General features: G+C 39.6%; 1 protein-coding gene across 1 annotated transcript in view; it reads right to left on the minus strand.

Moving 5' to 3' along the window:
* Positions 1 to 1,747: 1,747 nt before the first annotated feature.
* EVC (EvC ciliary complex subunit 1) overlaps positions 1,748 to 25,634 on the minus strand; it is a 49,445-nt gene continuing 25,558 nt past the window's right edge. The window contains exons 12-21 of the mRNA XM_064711777.1: positions 20,364 to 20,576; positions 13,199 to 13,308; positions 12,392 to 12,602; positions 9,155 to 9,361; positions 8,242 to 8,386; positions 7,250 to 7,352; positions 5,367 to 5,493; positions 5,022 to 5,115; positions 3,764 to 3,875; positions 1,748 to 2,743 (exon numbers count right to left, since the gene is read on the minus strand). Coding sequence (XP_064567847.1) covers positions 2,662 to 2,743; positions 3,764 to 3,875; positions 5,022 to 5,115; positions 5,367 to 5,493; positions 7,250 to 7,352; positions 8,242 to 8,386; positions 9,155 to 9,361; positions 12,392 to 12,602; positions 13,199 to 13,308; positions 20,364 to 20,576 — 1,404 coding nt within the window. The 3' untranslated portion in view covers positions 1,748 to 2,661. The remainder of the gene's footprint in view (positions 2,744 to 3,763; positions 3,876 to 5,021; positions 5,116 to 5,366; positions 5,494 to 7,249; positions 7,353 to 8,241; positions 8,387 to 9,154; positions 9,362 to 12,391; positions 12,603 to 13,198; positions 13,309 to 20,363; positions 20,577 to 25,634) is intronic.

Consider the following 25,634-nt stretch of genomic DNA (forward strand, 5'->3'; position numbering starts at 1 on the left):
TCAAGTTGTATCTTAATCGTGCATAATTGTGAAGGAGCTCCACACACACAAAAAAGTGTGTTTTTATTTCAGGCTCAATAGAACACTGGATTTTGTATTTTTTATATTCTGGGTCAGGAAGTGTCCATGAATTCAGTGCTTACATCTGAGTTTTCACCTCCCTTAAAATATCAGGGATGTCTGAGTGCACCATGCTCTGTTCCTTATTACCCTCCCTCTGACTACTAAGCTACCAATCCTTGTTCATCTACTCTTGGAAAAAAAATAAATCTCACTCATCTAAACAAACCAACTTTAGGATCATGGTTGTGATGAACTTTCCACAAACTTTCCAGATACATTTCAGTGATGGCAGTAACGCTGTTGGGAGAGGGGTATATGGGAGATGGAATAATGTTACCCTCCATGTTTAAAAATAGGAGGGAAAAGGCATGACATTTCTCCTAAATTTCTGCAGTGTTTTTGCTATGTACCTGTAAAGCATGATCAAACCTTCCAGAATAAAGAGAGGGTTCTCTATAGATTTACCCTATAAACTGACTGTTTTGAGCTGTGACTGGTGCCTAGGTATCCCATTTTCCCCTAGTCCGAGTCTATGATTCTCTAACTTAACATAAAAGTTCAACAATATTTACTACAAAGCATCTGCTCTGAGTTTTGTTTGGCATTTTCTGCACTTGTTTCTTGGTCCAGTTAAACCCTTCTTGTCCAATATCTGCCTCACTGACAGACAGTGATGGTGAGTGTCACACTGTGCCCATCTGCACATAACATTGAACTTGGGGTATCCACCTGGAGACTCAATGAGACTGAAGTCACGAACAGGGACAGGACCAGTGGGTGTTTTGACAGGGGATTGCCAATGTGACTGTGGGGGAGAAGAAAGGTCTGCAGAAACTCCCTCCCAGGAGAGCCAGACGGAAGACTGGGAGGTGCCTGCACCTGGACCTGGAGGGACTGGCAAGGATGGCACCGAGCACAGGGACATCCCAGGGGACTGGCAAGGATGGCACCGAGCACAGGGACATCCCAGGGGACTGGTGGGGATGGCACCGAGCACAGGGACCCTCCCTGGTCCCTCCCGGAGCTCCCTGCCCGCCTGCTCCACCCGCGCGGGGCTGTGAGCACCGCGGGCTGCCCGGGAGAGGGCACTGCTGCCCTGCTTTTGGGACAACCCCGTCATTAATTCAGAGAAAAAGCCACTTCCAGCCGGGCTGGCCAAAGCACAGCACAGGGTAGATCCCACCTGGGTAACCAGGAACCCTCTCCAGTGATTCTGCTGCACCCTGAGTGTGGCAGGAGCTCTGCTGCTCTGAGGGGTTTGAGCATCATCTGCTCTAATGGTAACAGCTCCCTGTGCCCTGTGTACAGAGAGCACTCAGAGTGAAACATGTGCAATTCTACACTGTTGATTCTGTTACCAAAAAAAAAAAAAACCACCAAAAAAACCTCCCCCCCCCAAAAAAAAAAACCCACCCAAAAAAATTACCAACCAAAAAAGAACAAGCAGCAACTAAAATGTTAAAATCCAGACTGTGAGGGCAGAGAGATACCATAGAGCTGAAGTGCTGAAATACCTGAATCAAATGCTTGAAAGGGTACAATTTGGAAGTTTTTTTTACAGCTGAGATGAAAATGAACCATGTAACACACGTGTGTAACTGGCGTGGTGAACTCGTTTGTACAGCAGCACTTTTGTCTGAGGCAAACTGATGTAGGACTTTCCATCTTCCACCAAAGGACAACCTTTTCATTAGCAAAATATATGTTTATTTTTGAAAAGGCAGAATACTCCCACTTCATGAAAGCTGTAGGATTGCTTAAATGGGGCAATTTATTACACAACACAGGTGCTCTGTACAGCCAGTAAGAATTAACTGCTTTGCATAACAAGAATTTCCCACAGGAAATGCAATGAGCATAACAAAGTACATTGGAAACAAAAGGGTGCACTTAAGGAAGAAGACTAGAAACTGAAGCATAAAAAGTAAAAGAGTTAACCAGCTTTCTCTCATTTCCTTTAAAAGTAACAATCTGAATTCTTAGACAAAGGCAGAGAAGTAGGTATATAAACATCTTTGTACAAATTTTAAAAAGCATACATAGGACTGGAAGCACAAAAATATAACAAAAGAGAGACCAAATGTCATCTTTTGATCTCTCAGTACCATCTGAAGCCTGTTTACATATTCTCTACATTTTTATCTCCTTCCTAAGTCAAAGTAGCATTCACAAAAAAGAATGCTACTGTGTACCACATCTCAGGCTCAAAAGTAAACAGTACATCACTCTTGTGATGAAACCTCACTGAGACACACTGACCTGGGCCCAGTGTGCACCTGCTCTCCTACAGGTGCACAATCCTCAGGTTTATTCCAAATCTAACACTCTCTCCCCAGCACATTACCCAAGCAGTCCCAAAGAGCTTGTATTAAAGACTTCCTTGTTCCCCCTTAGAAAAACCAAGAGGGAATGTTTTAATAACAGCTAAAGGAAGTTGGGATTGATTCTTGGTCTGCAGCTAAAAAAGATTTATGAGTTATTATTGATTTTCTTCGTTGTTCCTCAGCAAAGCAGCTCAGTAAGTACCTAGAGCTGCTGAGATTCCCCAGAAGGATGCCTTGGTACACTGTGTTCAGACAGCTCAGACAAAAGCTTTTACTACCTGCTGCCTTTCTTTTTTAACATCTTTGAGTTTTTCCTTGGCTCAGTCTCCTCTTCATGTGAACTCTGTGGCATCTCTCTGAAAGAATAAGTAAGAAAAAGAAAACAAAATTGCAGACAGTTTTTAAAACACTCTACTTCTCTCCTAAAGTAAATTAATTTTGGTAAAAGAAAGTTTCTTGCTATATAACTTCTGCAGTCACTGGTTTCAGTGCCTCTGTTGGGGCTGCCAACACAAAGTTGCAAACCCATAAAGGTTCCTTTGTTGGGTCCCTGCTCCCTGCACACGCATCCCTGGTCGGCTGTGGGAAAGGAGTGTGTGAAAAGGGCTGATGCCATCAAGGAAAGGAGCCATCTCCTGAAGTCAGTCCCAGGCTGAGGTCACTCAGGGGATAAATACTTTTCCCCAAAGGCCTGTGGCTCCTGAGAACCAACTGTTTGCTCTGCCTGTCAGCAGCATTTTCTCTGCTCAATATATCAAGCCGCAGCAACCAGCTGGCTGGTTTGATCTGCCCGTGCTAATCAGCTGGCACCTTTCAGGTTTGCAGCCACTTCTCCTCCAGTCAGCAGCCCAGCACAAGCCAACTGAAACATCTATCAAGAAAATCATTGTTAGAGCTGCTACCCTCATCAGCCAAAGACTGGAGCTTGCCTTTGTTCCTGGAATAAAGGTGGAAGTTGAAAGCCTAAATACCACAGACCATATTTTGGTTGCTACATTTCAGCCTAGTTCCATTGAATTCACTTGTCTCTGCTGATTTATGCTGTCTGTGACTAAGGTTTAAATAAAACTAAATAAAGGAAATTTGGAAACAGTATTTCTCATTTCTCTACCTTTGATCAAAGCAATTTATAAAATACATAGCTGTACAGACAGGCAAATACAGATGAATTTCCTAAGTTTGAAAAAGATTATGAGGTAAAAAAGCTTAAGTACATGTGGAAAGTAAATATTAAGGAAGCTCAGCCAATGCAGGCATTATGTTTTGAGTTTGATTGACATATCTCCTTAAAAAGTAGGTTTTGCAGTTTTTGTATTAAAAAAGGATTCTTTTATAAATAGCTTTTCACATACCATTATTTTTAGTCTGTAACATACCTGCATAAGCCAGAAGTTATTCCATAGGGTTCTTGAATATTTTCATGAGAATCATCTTTTTCTGCTGGTTCAGGTGACTGAAAGGTCTGTCTTTTGGAATTTGCTTTTACACCTGAATTGTCAAATGCAGTAGATTAAAAAAAAAAAATCACAAATAGTAGAGCTTGTTTGGTTTTGATTAACCTGAAGCAAAAAGTTACACTCTAACTTTTCATCCATACCTATTATTATTCCAAGGAAATCGCTTCACTTTACATTAGCCCAGCATACAGTTTTTTTACCACTGGTTAGTTCTCACACAGCAGACTGTGAACTGCCACATTTGCAGAACACTGAAGTGAGTTTCCATGTGGTGCAACAGTTGAAAGCCCTATCATATATTTTCTTAGCAAGTAACTGAAAATGGCTTTTTATTACCACCAAGTAGAAGAAAAGCCAGTTCATATTTTTGAGTGATTTGAATCAGAACATGATGTTAAAAATTCACTGCTTTGAGGGCCCTGACTGTGCAGTCACAGTGCCTACCAAGGCAAACAATTCTGCACACCTGAGAAACAACAGCTGGGGAGAAAGACTTCAAAAGTGTGCAGGGAGTGACCTGCTTTTCCCTTTCAGGCACCCATCCTGCCTTTCAGCATCCTTCAAATGCAACGCCATATGTTTCATTCTGATAATGACAGAAAGATTGCACGGCTCAAAGGATGGTACTTGTACACTGCATCTGAAATGTGGACTAGGAAACATGACTGCTATTCTGAAAACTTGTCCCTAAGTATCTCTTGAAGAATGAATTAGTATCATTTGTCAAAACTACAGTAAATTCATCAAAATAGATCAAGCTTCCTGATTTTGAGTACATGTGTGGGAGGCAATTCTTCCATTCTTCCAGGACAATGAAAGCTGGATGATTCAACTCTGCTGTTCTGCCATGGATTTAGCAATCGAGGTGAACAGAGTTGTTTCTAAAGGACATGACAAAGACACGAAAACATTTTGGTTTCAGCAGGGCAAGGCCTCACCTGAGTGGACACAAGGTAATCTACAGATTAAAGGCTGCTCTGAAGTGAGGAAAGGTGACACTTGTTTGTGGCTGTGCTGCTGGAGAACTGGGTGACCTTGAAAGGTTCCATTACTTTTCTATATCCCAATTAGGGAAATGGCACTGATGAAAAATCTCTCCTGAAACTCCAATGTGTTATACTGCAAAATTTGAGGAATTAAGTTGGGTTTTTTCTGAACAATTCAGGATAGTACCAACCTGCTGGCTTGCTCCTTTTGGAAGGCTTCTTCTTCACAGTCAGTGGAACTCGGGTCAGCACAGCCAACTCCCTCACAAAGTCCTGCTCTGCTTCCTGCATGCAAGGACAGAGCAGCAATCACTCAACACAACACAGCTCAGTTCTGTGTTATTTTATTACACGTGGCACAACAAAACAGGCACATCACTGCAGAAACACAGGAAACAATATGGGAAACAATTAGGGAAGTGTTCCTACAAGACAGAGATGAATCTCAGCCCTCATTCCAACTAGGGTAGCAAAGAGACCCCTACAATCTGTCCCATGTTTCTCCATTGAATGCTTAGATCCCTGAAGCATTTTACCCTTAGCTGATTCTCCAGCTCAGCTCCCAGGTGGTGCAATCCCAGCAGCTTCTGTTTCAGACACTCCAGACGAATTTGCTGCCGCAGTTCAAACTGAGTCAAAATCTTGTTCTGCTGGAGCACTATCCTGGTCAGAGAAATGTAAACGTAGAGATGTTGTTCAGTGCAAGGGAGGAATACAATCCTGTCTAAGTCTATTTAGAATCTTTCTAGGATTAGTTTTACTGTCTGCTTGCCAAAGGGCCAAGGCAAACAATGTTCAAAGATCTGTTCAAAGATCAGGTGTGAGAACAAGGAATTAAGAATTAGGCATTTCATCCAGGCCTCTTCAGTACTGAGCCATCATTAGAACCAGACTGAGCCATCAACATGGTAATTCACAACTTGGGAATTGAAAGCATGAACTGCTGTATTCTTCACTTGTTTTACATTCTGGTTAAAGATTATTATTATTATTATTATTACAGTACAACCTGAATGGCTGCAACTTGGCTGCATCTGTATTTCTCCTGTTTTCTTGCCTGATCTACCTTAAAGCAATGCTGCCAATCACCCATCAAATTCCTCAAGGAAGGAGGTGACGCAAATCCTTTCTGACATTTACACTTAATGAAGTTGCTACTGCAATGCTCACTGCTTACAGAGGTTACCTGCAACATTTGCTTTTTGAACTCACACTCCTAACCTCGCACCAAGGGCAAAAAGAAATAAAACAATAAAACAATGTCAAGTTTATAGGAATTGGACAAATTAATGTAAACTTTACATTTAATTTACAAAGCACTAGACCATAAAAGAAATCATAATGGCAATAGGAAAATGGGTTTGATTACTGATTATTATGGTATCAGCTTAGATGCTGCATAGCTACATTCTTCAATCCCACATTTCTGCTTCTGGGAAGGCAAATTTTACTGCATTTTGTTTAAAGATACTAGAATAGATTACAGGAGAAAAAACAAATGAGAAAAGAGCTGGAAAGTGAATTTGTATGTCACAATAAATGATAAATTTTATAATGAATAACTAACAGATCTTTTATGAAATCCTTTATTACATAAATCCATTTCTTTACTAACTCAAACAGGGATAAAAAAGTGGGCAATGATATCTTTCAGTTTAGAAGAAACAGAATGTCTGGAAAAAGATTTACCTCTTTACAATGCCAAAATCGAAGCTGTTGTATTTTGCTGAATAATAAGGCAAGAGTAAAGACATAAAATGATTACAAAAATGTATAATGTACATGACAAGCCACAGACCTTTTTATGACAACTTATGCCTTTTTATATGCAGTGCTTTTTGTCTGGACTTAATTTTCATTTAATCAGTAATTAATTAAATATGATTTTTATTTAACTAACATTTGAGAGATTCTACTCTAAATTTAATGCAAGTAATCTTGATTTTCCAAGGCATTCAATGAAGCCTTCTTTCCACTTTGAGTATTTTTTGAGCTTCAAGCATTTTCTCCTCATTATGGTATATGTTTTCTCCACAGCAAACTAACAAACACTTTTGATGTTCAAAGTAAAAAGGATGGAATGTAATGAATTACATTCAGCACTGGTTCCCATCCCACATTTATGTTAAATTTCTTTTAAAATTTGGCATATGTTTTGGCATTGTATTTCATTCTCTCTTTTCAAACTGCCTAAGTATAGTTCTCCAATCTGTAACTAATGACCATCAAAAAGTTTATTTAATAAGAAAGTAACTCCCTGAGATCAAACGGCAGACATCATTTGGCAATAGGTATTTCTTTTTCCATCAAAGAGAACTACAAAATGCAAACTCAAGACATTTATTCAGCTAGACATTCATGTAGATCTGCAATCACTCACGAAGTTTAAATAGACAGCAGTGCTGCTGCCTGGTCTAACCTTTGGTGGACTGTGGATGACACATTTAGGAGGCCTTTGGTGTGTTTTTCTTTCAATGCCAGTTCATTCTCTTTATTCTTCAGTCTGATCCTTTCATTTCCTTCTGTTGAAACAATGTTTTTGAAAAATTTTCTGCTCAAATTAAAAACTCTGCATTGTGACAACCTTCATCACAAATTAATAATGATTCTAGGTAGCCTTTCCAAAGTTACTGCTCCTTAGGGATATCAAGTACTTCTTACACACTCTGCCACTGTGATCTGCTGCAAAGAGAATACTTTGCGCATCATTTAGCTGAGATAGGAATGTCATGGAATTCCTCTTTACCTACTTCTCCCACTAGGCTACCTGATTAACATGGAATTCGAAGCAGAAATTTTCTAAAAAGACCTTGATGCCTTAAGCAAGGACTGTATTACCTAAACAAAAAATGCATTATAAAGTAAACCCTCCACTCAGATGTGACATTCCCGGGTATGCCTAGCTTCACAAAATGTCCCCAGCTGACAGGAAACTACTCTGGTTACTTTTGCAAATGCTCACACTCTGTGACTGAGTGCTTATTTGCTGACCAGGCTCCTGACTCTGCCCCTGCACTCCTGCCTGGCAGCAAGGCTTGGGCACATCTGACAGACAACACCTTGCACCACTCTATTTAAATTAAACAGGAGGGAGATGGATGGGTTTGTAACAGATCAGGGTACAAAACCTTTATCTGGGGAGTGTCCAACCTTTTCTGAACACTGAGAGACACTGAGAGGCCCCTTTCCTTCCATCTGCACCACCAGGGAGCAGTTACTGAATGTACCCAGGGCTGGGCTGGCTGTGAGAGGGGAGGTACTCCCCACCTTTCCTCCTGTGACTCTGCCTGGCAGACTAAATTCAGATTTACTAGGCCAAGGGATGCCAGAAGAAGCAAAATCCTCTAATCTTACACTAAGCACAATTACTGGGAGGCAAAACTGTCTTAAAGTTGTCAGTACCATACAAACCTTGTAAGGATTTCAGATGTTGAAGCTTTTTCCCTTCATACTCTTCTGTGATTTTTCCTAATTGCTGGTAGTAGTTTTGCACCAGTCTACTGATATTATTGCTGGTCCCATATACACTTTCAACAGCAGATTCCACCAGTCTCTCCTGTATCACACAGTACAAGTCACAAACAATTTCCAAGCCCAAAAGTGTTTTGATCTGTTTAAAGAAACCCCATACCTAATTTGGTATGTGCACACAAAATTGTGAATTTAAAATGTCGCTTTAAAAATGGGGCAGACTGAGATACTGAGAACCATGCAACATTTCAACATGAAAAATTGCAGCAAAACCTTCCTAATTTGCCTCATCTCCGTCTGGGAAGTGGTCATTCCCCTATCCACTCAATCTCTACAGCCCATTTTAACAGTCAAGCCAACTGCCAGCAAAGCAAGCAAATCTATGTGTAGCTCTGCTGTGACCTTCCATTACAAAGAAAATCCAAATATTTACTTTGGAAAAAATTATTCACCTATGATGTAAATTTTAATTTTAATGTTATTTATTTATCTTTGAATCAATATTAAGCTGGTAGAATGCAAACTATTAATAAGTCACAAACTCTTTATCAATCAATAATAATCTCAATATTTTTTCTTATTTTTGTTATTCTCTGCCATCAAGAGCTGTGACCATTTTTTTCCTGTTCCAGTGTTTGACTTAAAACCTGTTTTGGCTACTGTAGCAAATACTGTACTACTACATAAATTAGCTTGCAAGTACTTTGCAAATTATGCTCAATTTTAAACACAGGTCCTAAGGATCTTTTGCTGATACTTCCAGGCATAGATTAATGCATACATTAAATTGTTTTCCATCTGTATAAGGTAGCCCTTGTTTTGTTTGGAAAATTGCTATTGACCATTTCCATACCTTGAAGAGCTCTTCATGATCTGAACTCTTTTTTTCAGCTTCCCCTCGGGCATACTGCAGCAGAGTCTGCCCAATCACCTGCTCCATGTGCTGCTGAAGAAACTGAAGAGCTTCCTGGATTTCTGTGACTAGCTGCTGGTGGAATTCTAAATTGATTTCTTGTGTTTCTTCCTCAAGCTTCTCCTCCTCTTCACGGATGTGGGACTCCTGGTAATCAGACAAGAGAGCACTGCCATTTAAATATGTTAACAATTGTAGTCAGCTTCACTTTGAAATAAAGTCCTGAACCCATTCAGAATGTTACAGTTTTAGTAATTATAATAACATAATTTACAGAGGAAGTTTGTACAGTCATTTAACACATTTGCCATTGCAACAGAACCATAGCCTCTGTCATGATACATACAGCTGTGGTATTTGCTGGGTTCCCAGGATGAAGGAGGAAGTGAGAATCTGACTCCATGTTCTTAGAAGGCTGATTTATTGATATATGATATGATATGATATGATATGATATGATATGATATGATATGATGCTATACTAAAACCATACTAAAGAATAGAGAAAGGATCTTACAGAAGGCATAACAAGATATTAATTAAAAACTTGTGACTGACTCCTCAGAGTCTGACACAGGTGGATGGTGATTGGTCATTAAGTAAAAAACAATTCACATGTTGGCTAAATAATCTCCAAAGCACATTACAAAGCAGCAAACACAGGAGAAGCAAAGGAGATAATATTGTTTTCATTTTTCTCTGAGGCTTCCCAGCTTCCCAAGAGAAAAATCCTGGGCAAAGTGATTTTTCAGAAAATATGACACTGAGTTATATTCCAGAAAATATATCCTGAGTCCAGTAAGGGACAATTGTGGATGCCTTGACAAACTGCACAGGGGGAAGGCAAGGACAATTATATACCAGGAATGCTTGCACAGCCTGCGTGGTCTACCTGAGGAAAACTTGGTTTGCTGGTATTTGGGAGTACCAATACCCTTGGGAGTACCAATGGCCCTTGGGACAGGTCACAAAGGTGGGTAATAACACTTGAAAACCATTTGCACCATCCTCTGCTGGTGAGTTCTAAAGCTTCTCCACATATTTCTTAATTTTGAACCTGCCATCTGGTAACTTTGCTAGGTGCTCTCTTCTTTCATTAGAAACGTGAAAAATGGTTCTCTATTCACATATTTGATGCCAGTTTTAAAACCTATGATATTCCAGAAGCCACCTATGTTTTAGGCTGAAGAGTTCAAGTCCTTTGAGGTCTTTGGACCATCCTTGCCTCCATTTTTGTGCATGAAAAGTGCCCACTTTTCATCTAAGCTCTCCTTAGTGAACAGTAGTATCTCCTTACCAGCATGGTCTGTTCTGTCATCCTTAAGTGAAGTACTCTGCCATAGATGGCCTAATATTCTGTTGCTGATGTCTTTCTTATATTTATACACTCAGTTAAGGCTAAATAACTTGAAAATATTCTGGAAGATGTGACAGTACCTATTTGATGCCTTCTTGGAAATAAGAAATGCAAGTAGAAAAGGAACATTCATCTGCAGAAATATTCTTATTAATGCTTATTAATACTCTTATTAATGTTCTGACATGTTATATTTAGAGCTAAGGCTTATATTTTTGAGGTTTCTGAGAAAGTTGGAATGTCATTAAAAACTGTTTCTCATTTTTTTAGAGACCCAATGTCCTGTGATTATGCCCAAGCTAGGATTCATTAGTTATTTTACATTCTACATGAAACCAATAGATAGACATGACCTTGTCCACCAGTATAAAACTGGCCCAAGCAAAATTTAAGTTTGGGTAAAACTACACAATATATCTAAAAATCTGGTTGAATGTCTGTAAATTAACCTCTTCCTGAACTCCTTATAGACTGTTCTTGTTTTGGAGGATGTTTGTAACATGTTTTTTCTCTCTGAACTTTTCCTAATTCCTATGCTCTACTTTTTCAGCAGCAAGAATCTAGCAAGTTTATTTTTAGGCACTTTCTTGTGAGATGGGTTTTAGCTGGAATTTGAAAGAGGCTGTAATGGAGAGATGCCATAGGAACACTAATACCTGAGGACATTTCATTTTCATTAGGGAAGGCAGTGATTGCATCAATTAACATCTCCATGTGAGCTAAGTGAGAGGGAGTAAAGGAAAACAAGAGGAATGCAGTGATATACATTTGTATTTTATTATTTTATATTTTATTTCTTCTGAAAGTTAATGAGTTTCTCAGATTTTCAAACTTAAAAGAAACTGCTTCAATTGATATTTTTTAATTATGAAAACAGCAGGACACAGTTTTTCCTTATTCCTCTTCCATGTGGAGATTGAGGGTTTGTATGATGCAAATCAAAATTAGAGGGGTACAGAATTTTACCTCTCAGCTAATTACACAGCAACAGCATGGAGCACAGAGCTGCAAAGTGTTTGATGGGTTCAAGCCATATGTGCCGCAGCAGTGGGCTGGGCAGAGCTATCACTGACACCTGTTGGGAGGGTTGTCTGAAGCTGAAATATGAAATGTGATATTGCTCTACATAAATATCCAATGCATGTAATTAAATAACCAACAACACTTAATAGATCAACACTAAAAACCAGTTACAAACAGATGTAAAAGTGACCTATGGGAACATCATGTCTAAAAATCCCTTAAACTTTCTTTTGCCTTCATGACCTACAGTAGCCAGACAATTTGGGAGGATTGGGAATGGATGCTGATCTTATTATGGACAGAGAGAGAAAAAAATTATGAAAAATTATGACAGTATAGAAGAACTTGATTTGTGTGGTAGGAGTAAGAATTTCTCCTAATGCTCCAGTAAAAACTTCTCAAGTGCATATTATGATCCCCAGCAGAATTAGTAGGAGGCTCTCTTACCCTGAAGCAGTAGCTTTGCAGAAGTCCTTTATACATGCTGGCATCCTTGCCTTCATGCATTAGTATTTTCATATAAAAAAATTGTTATACAAGTTTGCTAGGCCACTCAATAAAGTACAAGGGATTAAAATGTCTGCCCAAACTACAACAGGCATACTCAGGGATGTCCTACACCAGCAATGTGCACATTTTTGACAGAGAATATTTTTCTTTCTCATTGGAGCTTGAACGTTTTTGTTGTTGGTTTGTTGTTTTTTTTTTGTAGTTTAGGTCTGCAGTGGCCACTTCTAATGCCAAATATCACAGCATGTGAGACCTCTGGAGATAACCCACCTGAACACTGTACCTACCACTGCCTTCTGTAGCTGCCACTGGTCCTCATCTTGGCACAGAGAGGATCCCTTCTGCAGGGTGTGCTGCTCTCTCAGCTCCTGGAGCGAGCTCTTCTTTCTGGCCAGCCGCATGCGCGCCAGGGCTGCCAGCCCAGCTCTTCGCAAGCTGAACCTGCTGAGCACCGAGTACAGCAGAAGGTGGTGCTTTTGCAAGATGTAGCTAACAGACCTGTAAAAAGGACCATTAAAAATCCATCAGTGAAGCTGCCTGCACACCTGTGTTCAGCAAAGTCATTCCCTAAAGGTGGAAGAGTTATTCTTCACTCTGTGAAATGTCTTTTTGTACAAAGCATGCCTTGGAAAGCTGCTCAGGTGTAGAAAATGGGTACTGTGTTACACTTCTAGTTCTGTCACACTGAAGTTAAATTAAAATGAAAACAGAAATAAAATAGCTAAATAGCCATCTACATGTTGCTGGAATGAACACTTTATCTTGCAGAAAATGCAACTCCACTGTGACACAGGGAGTGCAGAGAGAGGCTGGTTCAAGACTAGAAACCCCTCACAAACACAGCAGATACTCACAAAGAACACTAGTGACAAATCACATAAGACTATCTTTTCTAATTTCTAGGAGTCCTGATATGTCTACATTTTTAAATTTGCTTTTGATACCCTGACAAAAAAGCAAGATCAATTGGCTCTCTGTCTGAAGTGTTAATAATCTCTCAACGCTGCTTTCCACAATGTGATGTACACAAGTTTTTATCTGGGCATGCAGCAGGGAAGTTTTACCCCACTGCTCATGGATGAAACTGTGCTTACTCATCACTGAGGCATCCTAGCCTGCTCACAACACCTTGAATTATCTTCTCTTGTTTCTCAGACAGCTGCTTTTGCATCACAGCAGACAGAGCATATTCTGTTATCCAGAGCTAAAAGCAGAGAAAAGAATTACAAATATAAGACACTCTGATTTCAGCAGTCACTACATAAAGAAACAACTGAATATTTTGCTGGAAAAATCATCCTTTGCTTTCAAAAACAAACTCATTCTGGATTAAAATTATTCTACTATTTTTTCCAATTATCAAAATCCTAAACAAAACTCAAATAAAATGAAAATAAAAGCTTTGCACTGGTTTGAATCAGCCCTGAACTGTGTTTCCTACAGATTTTTTGGTTTCAGTTACAGAGGAACAAGAAAAAAATACCAATACAGCACAAAATACTGCATTGACTCTCACCAGCCGGTTTCAGCAGGCTTTTTATTTATTTTTTTCTTTTCACTAGTAGAGAATATAGTTTTTATTTTCACTGAAAAAAATACAGGTATCATCTTCCATCACACTTCTGTCACAGTAAACAGTGCTAATAATTGGAAATGGAGATTAAGTGATTAGACAAGTATATGGACTGCAAGTTTACAGCTCCTTCACAGTGATATTTAGATTGAAGAATTTAATCTTTAAATGAATTTTGATGAATTTGCCATTAGACTGTAAACTTTTGGAGACACGGAGTTAAGATTTAGTTTAGTATGTTGCCAGTATTTAAGTCATAAACTGAAATATTTGCAAGGCTCCAACTCTTACTGTAAGATGAAGAGTGTAATTTATGCTACTGACAGATGAATAAAAGTAGGTTACCTGCTGATGTATTCAGAGACCCAAATTAAATACAATACCCAGGATGTCTGACAATTTCACTTTGTGTTCCAGCATCATTCAGAACACGAGAGACTAAATTTTCAATTATGGCAGACAGGCAGGTTTCACTAGATCAGTATGTCCAGCAAAGGATTAGATGTTGTCCTGGCTGCAGGAGGGGGTGAAGCTCAGTGCAGTGTGGGCACATCCAAGTTGATTCTATCCCACCCATAGCATACACGTGGGAGTGGTTTTGGGGTGAAAATGAGCACACTCTTCAGAAGTGGGCACCATTTTGCCTCTCTCTAGAGAAGGAAGGTGTCAGCATCAGCCCCTGCAGATCCAGCCCCCACTGCACTCCTGCTCCCCCTCCTGTTTTTTCTGGAACGCAGCTCCAGCACTTAGTGCTGAGAGGACAGCGGCACCAGTGCTCATAACTACTGGATATATACCTGAGTATTACACAAAATATCAGCAAATTGTACAATTATACATCAGGAACAGCTATTTCTGTAATTTTTTTTAACAGAGAGAGAGAGAGGCCAGTGGATCCTGATAATATTTTGTGTGTTTTCTGCATCTAAATATAACAACCATTTTACCTAGAAGTTCTGAGAGGTACTATTCAGTATAACAACAAACAGCAGGGCTGAACTGACAGAGCCTGTGCAGACGCTGCCACGGGGGAAAGACTGGTGGGACTGAACCCTAGTCCAGTTGAGAGGAGCCCCACTGACAACAGCTGAGCTGAGGCTGGGCCAGCTGAGCTGAGCTGAGCAGAAAGGAGGTGGCAGAATGGTTGGAAAAGTGGAAGTGACCTGGCAGGACCAGCACAGTGAGGCAGGAGAAACAGCAGCACAGACACCTGTGCAGAAGTGAGCCCAGCAGAGCAGCAGCACAGCCTGACTCAGGGGATTTATTTGTCACTGGCTTCCACTGTTTCGGGCTGGGGGGTGTGGGAAATGTTACCCGTGGGAGTTCCCTTGCCATCCTGCCTTTGTTCCTGCTGACCATGTAAGCAGTGAGTGGGAATGGTCTCCATATCACCTTTGTCTGGGAAACCAAGTGGACACAACCTATAGGGAGCATCTGCCATCTGTTTTTTCCCAGTGGTGAACTCCTTTTTGCTGGGTAAAACCCCTTCTCTTTTTGTACACCTTTGCTATTAATATTGCTGTTGTTATTGTGAATTTCTTACTCCACGGCTTTGTGCTTTCAGTAAAGTGTTATCTCAACCCATACTCTCTGCTTTTGCCATTCCCTTAGTGAAACAGGCAGGGGAAGGGGAGTGGTTCATTTGCAGTTTAGTTTCCATCTGGTGCTAAAGCCAGCACAAATGTATAATTGCACAATTGTTAGTGTTAGAAATTAGGAGTGCTAATTGGGCATCTCTGCTGGATATGAGTTTTTTCATTGACAAGCAGTGATTTTTCAGGAGAGAGGCTTTCTCTGTGAGCACAGAATGAACTCCCCTGGGAAGTGCAGTGAACATCAGAAACTTTGTTTTGGCTTCAAAATAAAAATGTATTCCTTTCATGGCTAGTGCCTTCCCTGTGGAATACACAGTGACACAGCTAACTGACCTCTCTTCATGTAGAAAACCTTACCAAAACACATGTTCCTGAGCAGGATGCCTGACAAGGATGGGAGGGCAGGCAGTCAACAACAAGTGACAGATGGGAAGAGTGCAGCTGAGCATGAGAAGCACAGCCCCAAAGACTGCATGGCACTGGAGACCCACCAGGCTGCTCTTGGCAAGAGCCTCAGATGTACCTGTGTAGCCAGATCTCAACTGATCTGAGGCTAGGCGAGTCTGATAATCACAGAGCACAGCTGAGCACACTGTCTTCTCTGACTGCATGCTGCAAGCATCAAATTAAGGTCTATCAGGTCTTCAGGTATCATCATGACAGATGGCAAAGACCTGCTTGAAGTAATAATTGTTATCAGCATTTCCCTTTAGCAGCTCTGTGGATTTAGCTCCTAGGGTTTCACACCTCTCTGCACACACCTTGTAGATCCATCAAATTGTGTACTTTAATGTCTCTTTCAGCAGTTCAAAGAAAGCCTGAAAATGACCTTTTACTTTCCAGAAGTAATGTTATTTCCAGTGAGAGGCTGGCTGTGGTTCAGCGGTGGATTTCCATCATTTCTGGAGACCTGATTATTTACTGAGAAGTTGCTCTTGAAGGGCCAGTGAAACAGCATGAGGGTATATATCACCAAGAGACAGAATGCCTTCAGGAATTGATACTTGAATTGCAGTTGGAATGGTAAATGATATAATATTGCAGCCAAGAACTCAAAATATAGCAGCTTGTTTGTTATCAGTATATCCTATCTAAAAGTATATCCTATCACTGTCAATGATAACAATGCCAGTGCTTCTTGCAGTTGTTCTTTATTTCTGTTTATGGAGAAACAACCTAGTTCTGTAGTAGTGAGGAGTTCCTTATAAAGAATGAGTCACCTTTTCCATTAAGAGTGCATTTGAGGTAGTCCATATGCAGAATTTATCAAATTATTCTGCACCTCCCTGAGACCAGTGGGAAACTGAGAATACAGCAGATATTCCTCCAGTACACAGTTATTAAACTAAACAATAAAAGTACCTCAGTCATGTTAGTAAAAGAACAAGAGGAAAGGAGGGAGAGTCATGGCTCAGGCTCTCTGATCCCTGTATTCAACCAGTAAAACCAGTGACAAAAGCATGGTAAATGAGAGAGTAAAGCTCTAAGGAATGTCTGGCTTCTTGAAGTGTTATTCCAGTCACTATGAAAAAATTAACCAGAGAAAGTGATAAAATGCCCACCCTGTCAAAACTGGTAATCAAGGGCCAGTTCAACTTTCTGGGTAACAAGCAAGGATGTGGGAATGGATGGAAATCTCATCCCATTTTTATTCTGTAGGCTTTCAAATATTTTGCTTCTCAGTCATAAGTGCATTACAAGATCTTCTGAAGCACTGCTGAAGTTAAGTATTACTCTCTGGCAATAAAGGTGAGGAATATGCCTCTGCTTTCTGTTTTGACACCTTTAGCACAGATTATTCAGGAAATGAAAGGAAAGTGATTTCCCTGTCTCAGCCTGTAGATGGGGTGCGATGCACACTGACTGCCAAGTGAGTCTCAGCCTGGTGCAGGAGGCTGCTCCCTGGAACTGCTCTCTATAGAAATCATGAATTAGGGACTATGTGGGAAAATGCTTAAAATTTATTTTCACTAGTCATTTACTCCCATTTGCCTCACTCATATCCTCAAGCCTAGAAGGCAAAGCTATATATGAAACTGAATTTTTTTCTTATCAGTTGTAAAAGTATTTCTTTTCACCCAAAGGACATCATATTCCAGACACGTATAAATGCTAGGAAAGATCATTTAAAAAAAGTGGTTCGAGTAAAAGGGAAAAATGTCCTTTAGAGACACTTTGAAAAGTACACATAAATTCCCTAGTGAAAAGTTTTCTGGTGTTAAGACTTCCCAAGCCTGTAAAGCAGGTAACTGTAACTCCCAGCACAGCACATTTATCAAGAGGCAAATGAAAGACATATCTCCTGCTGCAAAATGCCTGACAACTTAAAAGGCCTGACAATATGACTGTGGATTTATGGATCTTTTGTCAAACCCAGAACTCTAACATCTATGGGCTCTCCCAAATGACATAATCATCTGGCACAAGTGTCCAATATCTCTTCTTAAGGTAGAAACCAAGTGTTCCTTTTCGTAGGATGCAAATGTCAGCTTATTGCTAAAATGTTCATGCTGCTGTTTTATAGTAGGAAAGGGACAAGAAATGCACATTTCATTTGAACACAATATAATGCATTATCATGTTTTTCAGACTCATGAAAATTTGCCAGCCTAGCTTTGGTGGAATAGTTATCTCCCTGCATGCTCTCTTTGGAGATAATGCAGATTTTTTTCCAGTTCAAATCCCTTCCAAAAAGCCACAAGCATTAAGTTAAAAAAGGCACTTAGGCTCCTGCACAGAATATTGTCTTGAGGAATCCTAAGACGAATTTCTCACTATAAGAAACTCTTATCTCTTCTTGGAATTTATCCTGCAGAATCACTTGTCCTTAGGACAGCTCTGTCTGTCACTTTTTGTATTGAATTTTTGTATTGAATAAAGCCCAGCTGCAGTGCTGATGACTCAGAGACCAATGGGAGAGCTCTGTCACTGCTAAGTTAATTCCTCTATAGCTCTATATCTCAGTAATTACTGTTGATGATGTCAGCAAACCCTTTATTATTTTATTTTAATTTTTTTCCCAGCTAGGAAGTCATCTCTTTTACATTATGCATGCTAGGGTACACAAAGTGAGGGAAAGTCAATTTAATAATTTAAACAAGCTGTGCTTGAGCATGACCAGAACACCTGAATTCACATACAATGAATCCACCACACAGTGCTGCCCAGAGACCTATTATCTAGCAGCTGAGCGCTGGAGATGAACTAATCCTTTAAATCCTTTGAGAACAATTCCCAGGGTATGGTTTTTCCACTCAACAGTGTGCCCAATGATAGCAACAGAGGAATGTACAAACAGCATTTTTGGACCAAAACATCAGACTTGAGATGTCTCCCCTCTGTGGGAAGTCTCTTGTTTGTTAAACACATCCCCTCCAGCCCTGAACCATGGCTGAGGTTCAATGGGACAGTGGAAGGCACACAGCAGAGGTGCCCTAATGTGCTTTCTGACATGGTATTTATTCACAAGTTGCACACCAAACCTCCTGCTTCTCTGTGTTTTTCTGTGACAATGAATCCACCACATTGCTGAGGGCTCTGTGTGCTACAAGATGTGCTTGTGGTTCACCTACCAGGCCAAGCTGCCCAAGCCATGCACATACAAGGACAGGCAATTTGTGCACCCTGGATGAATGTGAAAATCAACAGCAAGGTTCAAACTTGACAAGTCAGGTATTCTAATCTAATCCTTGATTAAAAGGAGCAAAATAATTTTTTAAAAAATTGAGGTCAGGCATTGTTTCATTAATCACCGAAGGTACAGGTATGCCAAAATAAACAGTAAATGCAAACCAACAGTCCTGGAAAATACAAATGTAACTGAGCATGTGAGCAGACCCAGTGCTAGCATCAGTGGTTGGTCCCAAGCACCATTCAGTTTAGTTTGTTATATAGCCCTGTGACACCAAACCAGAAAAACATAATTGTTTTTCAAAACAGGTCAGTTACAATAATAGAAAAATAAAAAGATTAGCAAGGTGCATGTTGCATAACTCCAGATTAAGGAAAATGTAAAAGAAAAAAAGAAAATGTCTCAATATTTTCAATGAAAAATTTTACTTTTGTATCACCAAGGGTGTTCTAAACCCACTGGTTAGCAAACAACCCTACCAGATTTAGTAGGGAGCCCACAGTTTCCTGAATCACAGTGTTTTACAGCAGAATCCTAAATGTGAGTGGGTGAAAAAGTTGAACACCTTAATGCAGTTTGCAATAATTAGGGCCTTGCTCAGTACCTCATTAACAATGTACTGGATTGTCTAGACACTGCAGAATGAGGGCAAGGGAAAGTGTGATTCTGCCAGTATTAAAGAAAACTGCCAACATTTTATTTAAGAACATCCAATTACTCTGTACATTGCAGCACACACTTAACATTTAGAAAAGGACACACTTTTGAATAGAGGAGGTCTTTCTTTGACTAAGCTGTGTTAGAAGCAGTGTTAACAGTGACACAGGACTGCAGGAATAACCTGAAGGCATATTTGAGCCCCAGTCTGATGCTAAAGACACCTGTCTCACCCTACTCTTGTTTTCTCCTCTGGTGTCAATGCCTCCTATGTGGGCACACACACAGAGCAGGAAAGCTGAATGTGTGTTTTTCCACCTTTGCAGAGAGAGTAAGTTTATAAAAGGACATATCATATGTTTCCAGTTATTACAGTATTAATACATAAAAATAAGTAAGAAATCTTTATCATTGCAAGGCTTTCTTGCCTGTAAACTGTATTTGTATGTACCCTCTCCAAACAGACCCGGTGAAGCTTTTTTTGAAGTGTTTCTGTAGATGCCAAGAGCTGAGGACATCAGAGAGCAGCCTTGCCAGAAAGTGTTTATGTGCTGACAAAGCTGTCAAACACTGTGGACAGATGTTCAGTAATTACTCTCTGACTCCTCTATGCAAGCCTACATGCACAGCATACATATTCACTCCATGCTACAGATAAGACTGCTCCTCCTCAGCCTAGAGTTGTGTCTGGACCAGGCTATATAATTATACACTAAACACTTCCACAGATAAGTATCTTGATCATTTTTTCCTGTATCCCATTTTTAAGACACTGAGATCTCAAAGCATAACATGGATCTTACTTCTTTTTCTTGCAGTAGCTGCTCCTGGAAAAGCTTCCAGTGTCTCTGGCGGTGATTCTCCCATTTCTCCAGCTGAGGGACCAAATTCTCCTGCCATTCCTCCTTCAGAAGCTCACATTCTTTTACAGAGAGGCTGGTCACCACAGGAAGGGTCTGAAGAAATAGCTCTGTCACCAACTCTGTTAAAGCATGGGAAGCCTTAGAGTACAGCTCCTAAGAGAGGCACAGAGAGGACAGAGAGAAACAGGTGACAAAGTGAACCCTCAGCCCTTTGGAGCTGTTCCCCTGCATGTTCCACAATTGATGCCGGTGAGGGAACCATGTGAATACACTGGTCTGGTGCCCAAATCCTAGAGCTAAAATCCAATGCCACTAAGGCTTGAGTTAAAAGGACCAGATTTTGTAAATGGAACAACAAAATGTTTTGGTTCAAGCTACACAAGGCATTTAAAATGCAACAGTGGCAAGACCACATGAGTCCCTGTGCCCTAGCTGTTGCTTACATGTGACTGCAGCAGAAAAGAATATCTTGTTTTACTATGGAGATGTGTTATAAAAATGCCTATTTTGAAAGTGACTGTGGAAACAATCTGGTGTAGCACAACACCTCGTAGGCACATTTTCTCAGGCGCTGATATGAAATGAATGAAGAAAGAGGGAAGAGTTAAAAAGGATGGTATGGATTTAGCTAGACAAAAGTGACATTAGCCATGTCAGTAGTTGGTACTTCAATGTATGACACTCTTTAATGCTTGAAGAATAGAATTAGTCAAATTCATCCTGATGCAGAATAGTTTCAAGCCTAGGAAAACAAACATCTTCTGGTGGTTTTAATGAAACCAGTCCCATATGAATAGTTTTAAGTTGCTGAGACTGTTTCACTCACAAGAAGTGTTGAGGTGATTTAGTCAGATGGCATCCAAGCTAAAAACTCAGCTCTAGTTTCACTGTCAAATGCACAGTGGTGACAGGAGCTGTGCTGGCAAACTGGGTGCCATTTGAGATCATTTCTGGGCAGGAGTGGGGACAGGTAGCTTTCCCAGCTGAAAAGGGAACAAAACCACACTGGAAAGTCACACAGGCACTGAAGTATTCCTGCAGGATGATGAGCTATTTCTCTGTGAACTCCTGATCTTACCACTCCAAGAAGCCTTACTGCCTAGCTGGGCTTGCTTTCATTGCAAACCAGTGTTAACCCTCTTGGAAACACAGATCTTTCTTTCTTTTCTTTAAAATACTGACCATGTTTTTAAAACTCTCTGAAGACAGCCTGTTAAAAGAACAAGTCAGGTCTTCGAGATGCTGCCCTCTTTTAAATACAGGTTGAATTACAGTTTCTTAGATGATCAAAATACAGAACCTCTCAACAGAAACACAGGGACATTTACCTAGATGTGAAATATGCTTGTCTGCAGCTCACAGACAACAGAAGTTCTAGTGGAATTTTTTTCGGGGGAGGGCATATACTGCTATAATGTACTACTGTGTAAGAGCCCATTCCAACTGCTAGATATTGAATTATAAAATACAAAATACTAAAAAAAAAATAATAAAAAAGTGCAAGGACAAGAACTCAAGAAATAAAGACCAGAACTTAGGTTGAATATGAAATATAGTTCTGTGGCCCCATAATGGTACATTTGGGGTTCATGTAATGTTTTCACAGCACCTTTATCTGTTCCATGTTTAGCTTTATAAATATCCTTTGAACTGATTGATTTCTGAAAAATATTTTAATATTTCTAATTTATTGAAAAATATACAAGCTGTGCACTGAGTACTAAATAATTATTTTCCTCCTATGATCCCTCTAGGATGCTAATCACCATATTAATTAGCTGTTTCACAAACAATAAATAGCTTAACAGCTCCCTGCAGTAACCTCTTCTTATGGATAAAACTGAGGCACAATGCTAAAAAACATGTTCACTGCACCTTTAAAATGAGCTGTCTCAGCTCTTTCCACTCTCTTACCTGTTTAAAGAAAGCAGGATTTTCAGAATCCAGCTCCCACTGGCTTTCTTTAATCTCAAAGTATTCTAAATTCTTGCAAATTGGACTACAGCTTTTTGAAAATGATTGCTGGATGTAAGTACGAGAATTACTAGTCAAAGACCCAACATAATATGTAACTTCTGATAATACTTTTCCCATTTCTAGTGATTGCTCACAATCTAGACATGACCATATCATTAGGGGAGCATTTGCTACACAGGTGTATCCTGTGCTGAAGGATTATTGCCCCTACTCCTTAATTATTATATTACAAGTTCCTATTACAACAAGAGGCATGATTTATACCATCTTAATAATCCGTGTAGTTGTAGGCCTGGCTTAATTTGCCAAAAGCAATGCCAAATTATTTGCTTGAATTCTCTCTTCTGCTGTTATTTTAAAATCCAAGACTCCAAGTTCTCAGGTTTAACATAAACTCAAAGATACTGCACTTCTAATCTAAATATCCCATACAACAGTTAAAGAATAATGGCTCTATCTTTGTAATCTCTCCTCTGAGCTTTACCAGCCTTTCAGGACATATTAATTCTCCTGCCTTTACTGAGTGTTCAGTGATATAAGAATTTCTGTTGGGTCTGAAACAGTTCAGAAGGAGTCTAGAGGAGTCTGTGGCATTTCTACAGCAGTAGATCAAAAGATCTCAGGCAGGGTGTTAAGGAATTCTATTCTCAAACAATGGCAGCTAAATCCCTTTTAAACCTATTTTGCTGAGGAACTGATAGCATTTCCCTGGCACACTCACAGCTCTGTGTTATTATTTGCTATGAAATATTTTGCACAGAACAAAAATATGGTATTTTATTCCTTGTTGTCGATGACATTTTGTTCTGCCTGTACCCCTTGCACCTTCAAATTATACTGTAGCTCACCTTTGGCACTACCACAGTGGGGACAGGGACTGAAGAAAAATGTGGTTAGGTCATGTTCCAACAGAATTACTTATCTATATCACCTCATTAATGTGACAATCACATGGACATCAGAGCCCAGGCAGCCCTTGCATTCCAGACCTAAGAGGACAGCACTCTGCACCCAGAGGCCACACCACAGGGACAACACAGTGACCATGCTGTATAATGCAGCACTTAAAAAATGTGGCAAAATGGCCTTTAAAAATCTGGGAGGGGAAATATTAAGTCTACATTTAGGAAAGATTGCAGATGTGATTGAACTCTACCCAGCGACTCAAGCTAACAAAATAGTTCAAAACTGTTTGTACTCTAAGGAATATACTTGATTTCAAACTGCAATAAAGTCTGTCTGTGAGCAGGGATGGCACACTATGTATTGTAGAAGTTATTTTCCACAGGAAAGAAAAGGAAAATCAGTACTGCTTCCAGGATCTTATTTTTGGACTAGAGCCTCTACAAATATTTTTACAAGCTTCCTGATATGCCATCTCTTGTTTTTAGAGCTTTGACTTGATGAAATTTACTCAAATTGATTCTATTAATAGAATAGCTGATTGCAGTATTGAATGAACCTGTTTGTAGTACCTGGCAGTCAATCTCAAAACTTTTCAAAAAATCCCCAGAGAAATACATCAAGCATAAAGAAATACCATGGGGTACACATGGAAATAAAATTGGCTTAGATTAAAATTCTGAGTGCATCTGAATTTTAAACAAGGCAGTAAATATATAATTTTTTCAAAAAACAGGGGAAAGAAATAGCTTATCAGATTTCACTCAAAGAACAATATTAATTCCCCCCCTTAAACCTAAAAGATTAAAAGATTCACATATAGATGAGTGAATAGTGAAATTGTGAAGCACGAAAATGTATTTAGAGAGGCTGGTTGTAGTTTCTTTTACATGCCAGTCACTGAAAAGTATCTATTATCTCAAAGAGGCAACTGCACAACTACTTGTCAACTTGTGATAGAACATTTTCTTGAAAGAATTAAGCATCTGATCAAAGCCGTGGAACACTGCTGCATGTGGCCCCAGAAGCTCAGGGGCTAGGACACTTGGTTAGGAGGTAAAAGATTCATCTCCCAAACTATATTGTGTCTTCAAAGGACAGAGATTTGTTACTCGGATCATACATCCCATAAATACATCAAAAATTCTGGGACACTGGACACACACACCACTGGCCACTAGAAGATACTTCACATCCACTCAGAAGATGCTGAGATACAGAACAGTCTCAGAAGATACACCACTCAAAACAGGGAAAAGCTGATGCATGTACTTCTTTTTTCCATGTGAAGAATTCTGGAAAGTCAAAATTGGAAAATGAAAACCCTACCTGTTTTTAAGCATCCTAACATCAAAAAAGCACAGTGACATTGAAGTCATCCTTAGCACAAGTTAATAAAAAAGATCCACAGCTTGATTTCCACATATTTAAAATGGAGGTCTACTGAAATTTCAGTCTTGCCCCCTCACTGGTCTTTGATTTATTCAGGAGGCAGTTTCAATCTTCTCTTTTGGTACTCCATTTTTAGAAATGTGCCTTTGTGGGTAAGGTTATGTCCCTCATGAGATCTAACTATTAGCCAATTGTGAATCTGTATAGTGGTAAAATCCATTTTCTTATGCAGTAAGGCAAGAGGAAGACTTCAGAATGAAGGCCACCCCTATCAGATGTCTTGTATCAGCTTTGACTGAAGCAACCAAAGCAAAACTAATAGTGCCCAAACCCAGAATCAGAATGGGCTCCCATGGTATGAGCTCACAGATTTAATCTCTCAGATGATGCTGTATTTTTGGGGTAAGTTACAGGGCAAAAATTTCAGAAGTGAGCTTTTGAGGTGGAGGTCTCTTGATAGGGATTTCCACCTGAGACAAACTGATTCCCTCTAAAAAGATGCCAGCTCTTGGTACCCAAAAATGCAGTCCAGCATCCCCAACCATATCTCATATTAACAAAATTACATAAGGAAACTATTGAAAGTAAGTCTCTGAGAATCTCTGCTTTTTATCTTGTCAAAAATATTTTTTCTCCCTTTTATTAACAACAGACAAAACCAAACCCTTTTCCTCAAACTCACATTTATGTCTACTCATTCAAAAAATATCTACTGCCTTGCTCATTGATAACACTCATGACTCAATAGCTTTTAGTCTAAATTTTTGTGCATTTTATTCCCAAGCCAAATTAAGTAACATTCTGGTGAATGGCTGTCAGCAAAGGGTAATTATAAATAACAATAAATAATGCTTTTAAGGTTTTGAAATTAAGGCAGAAGAAAAAGACCTATCTTACCATGTACTATGTAATGGTTAATTACTAGTACATTACTAGCTG

Source organism: Zonotrichia leucophrys, chromosome 4 (genome assembly GCF_028769735.1).
Source record: "Zonotrichia leucophrys gambelii isolate GWCS_2022_RI chromosome 4, RI_Zleu_2.0, whole genome shotgun sequence".
Lineage (NCBI taxonomy): Eukaryota > Metazoa > Chordata > Aves > Passeriformes > Passerellidae > Zonotrichia > Zonotrichia leucophrys.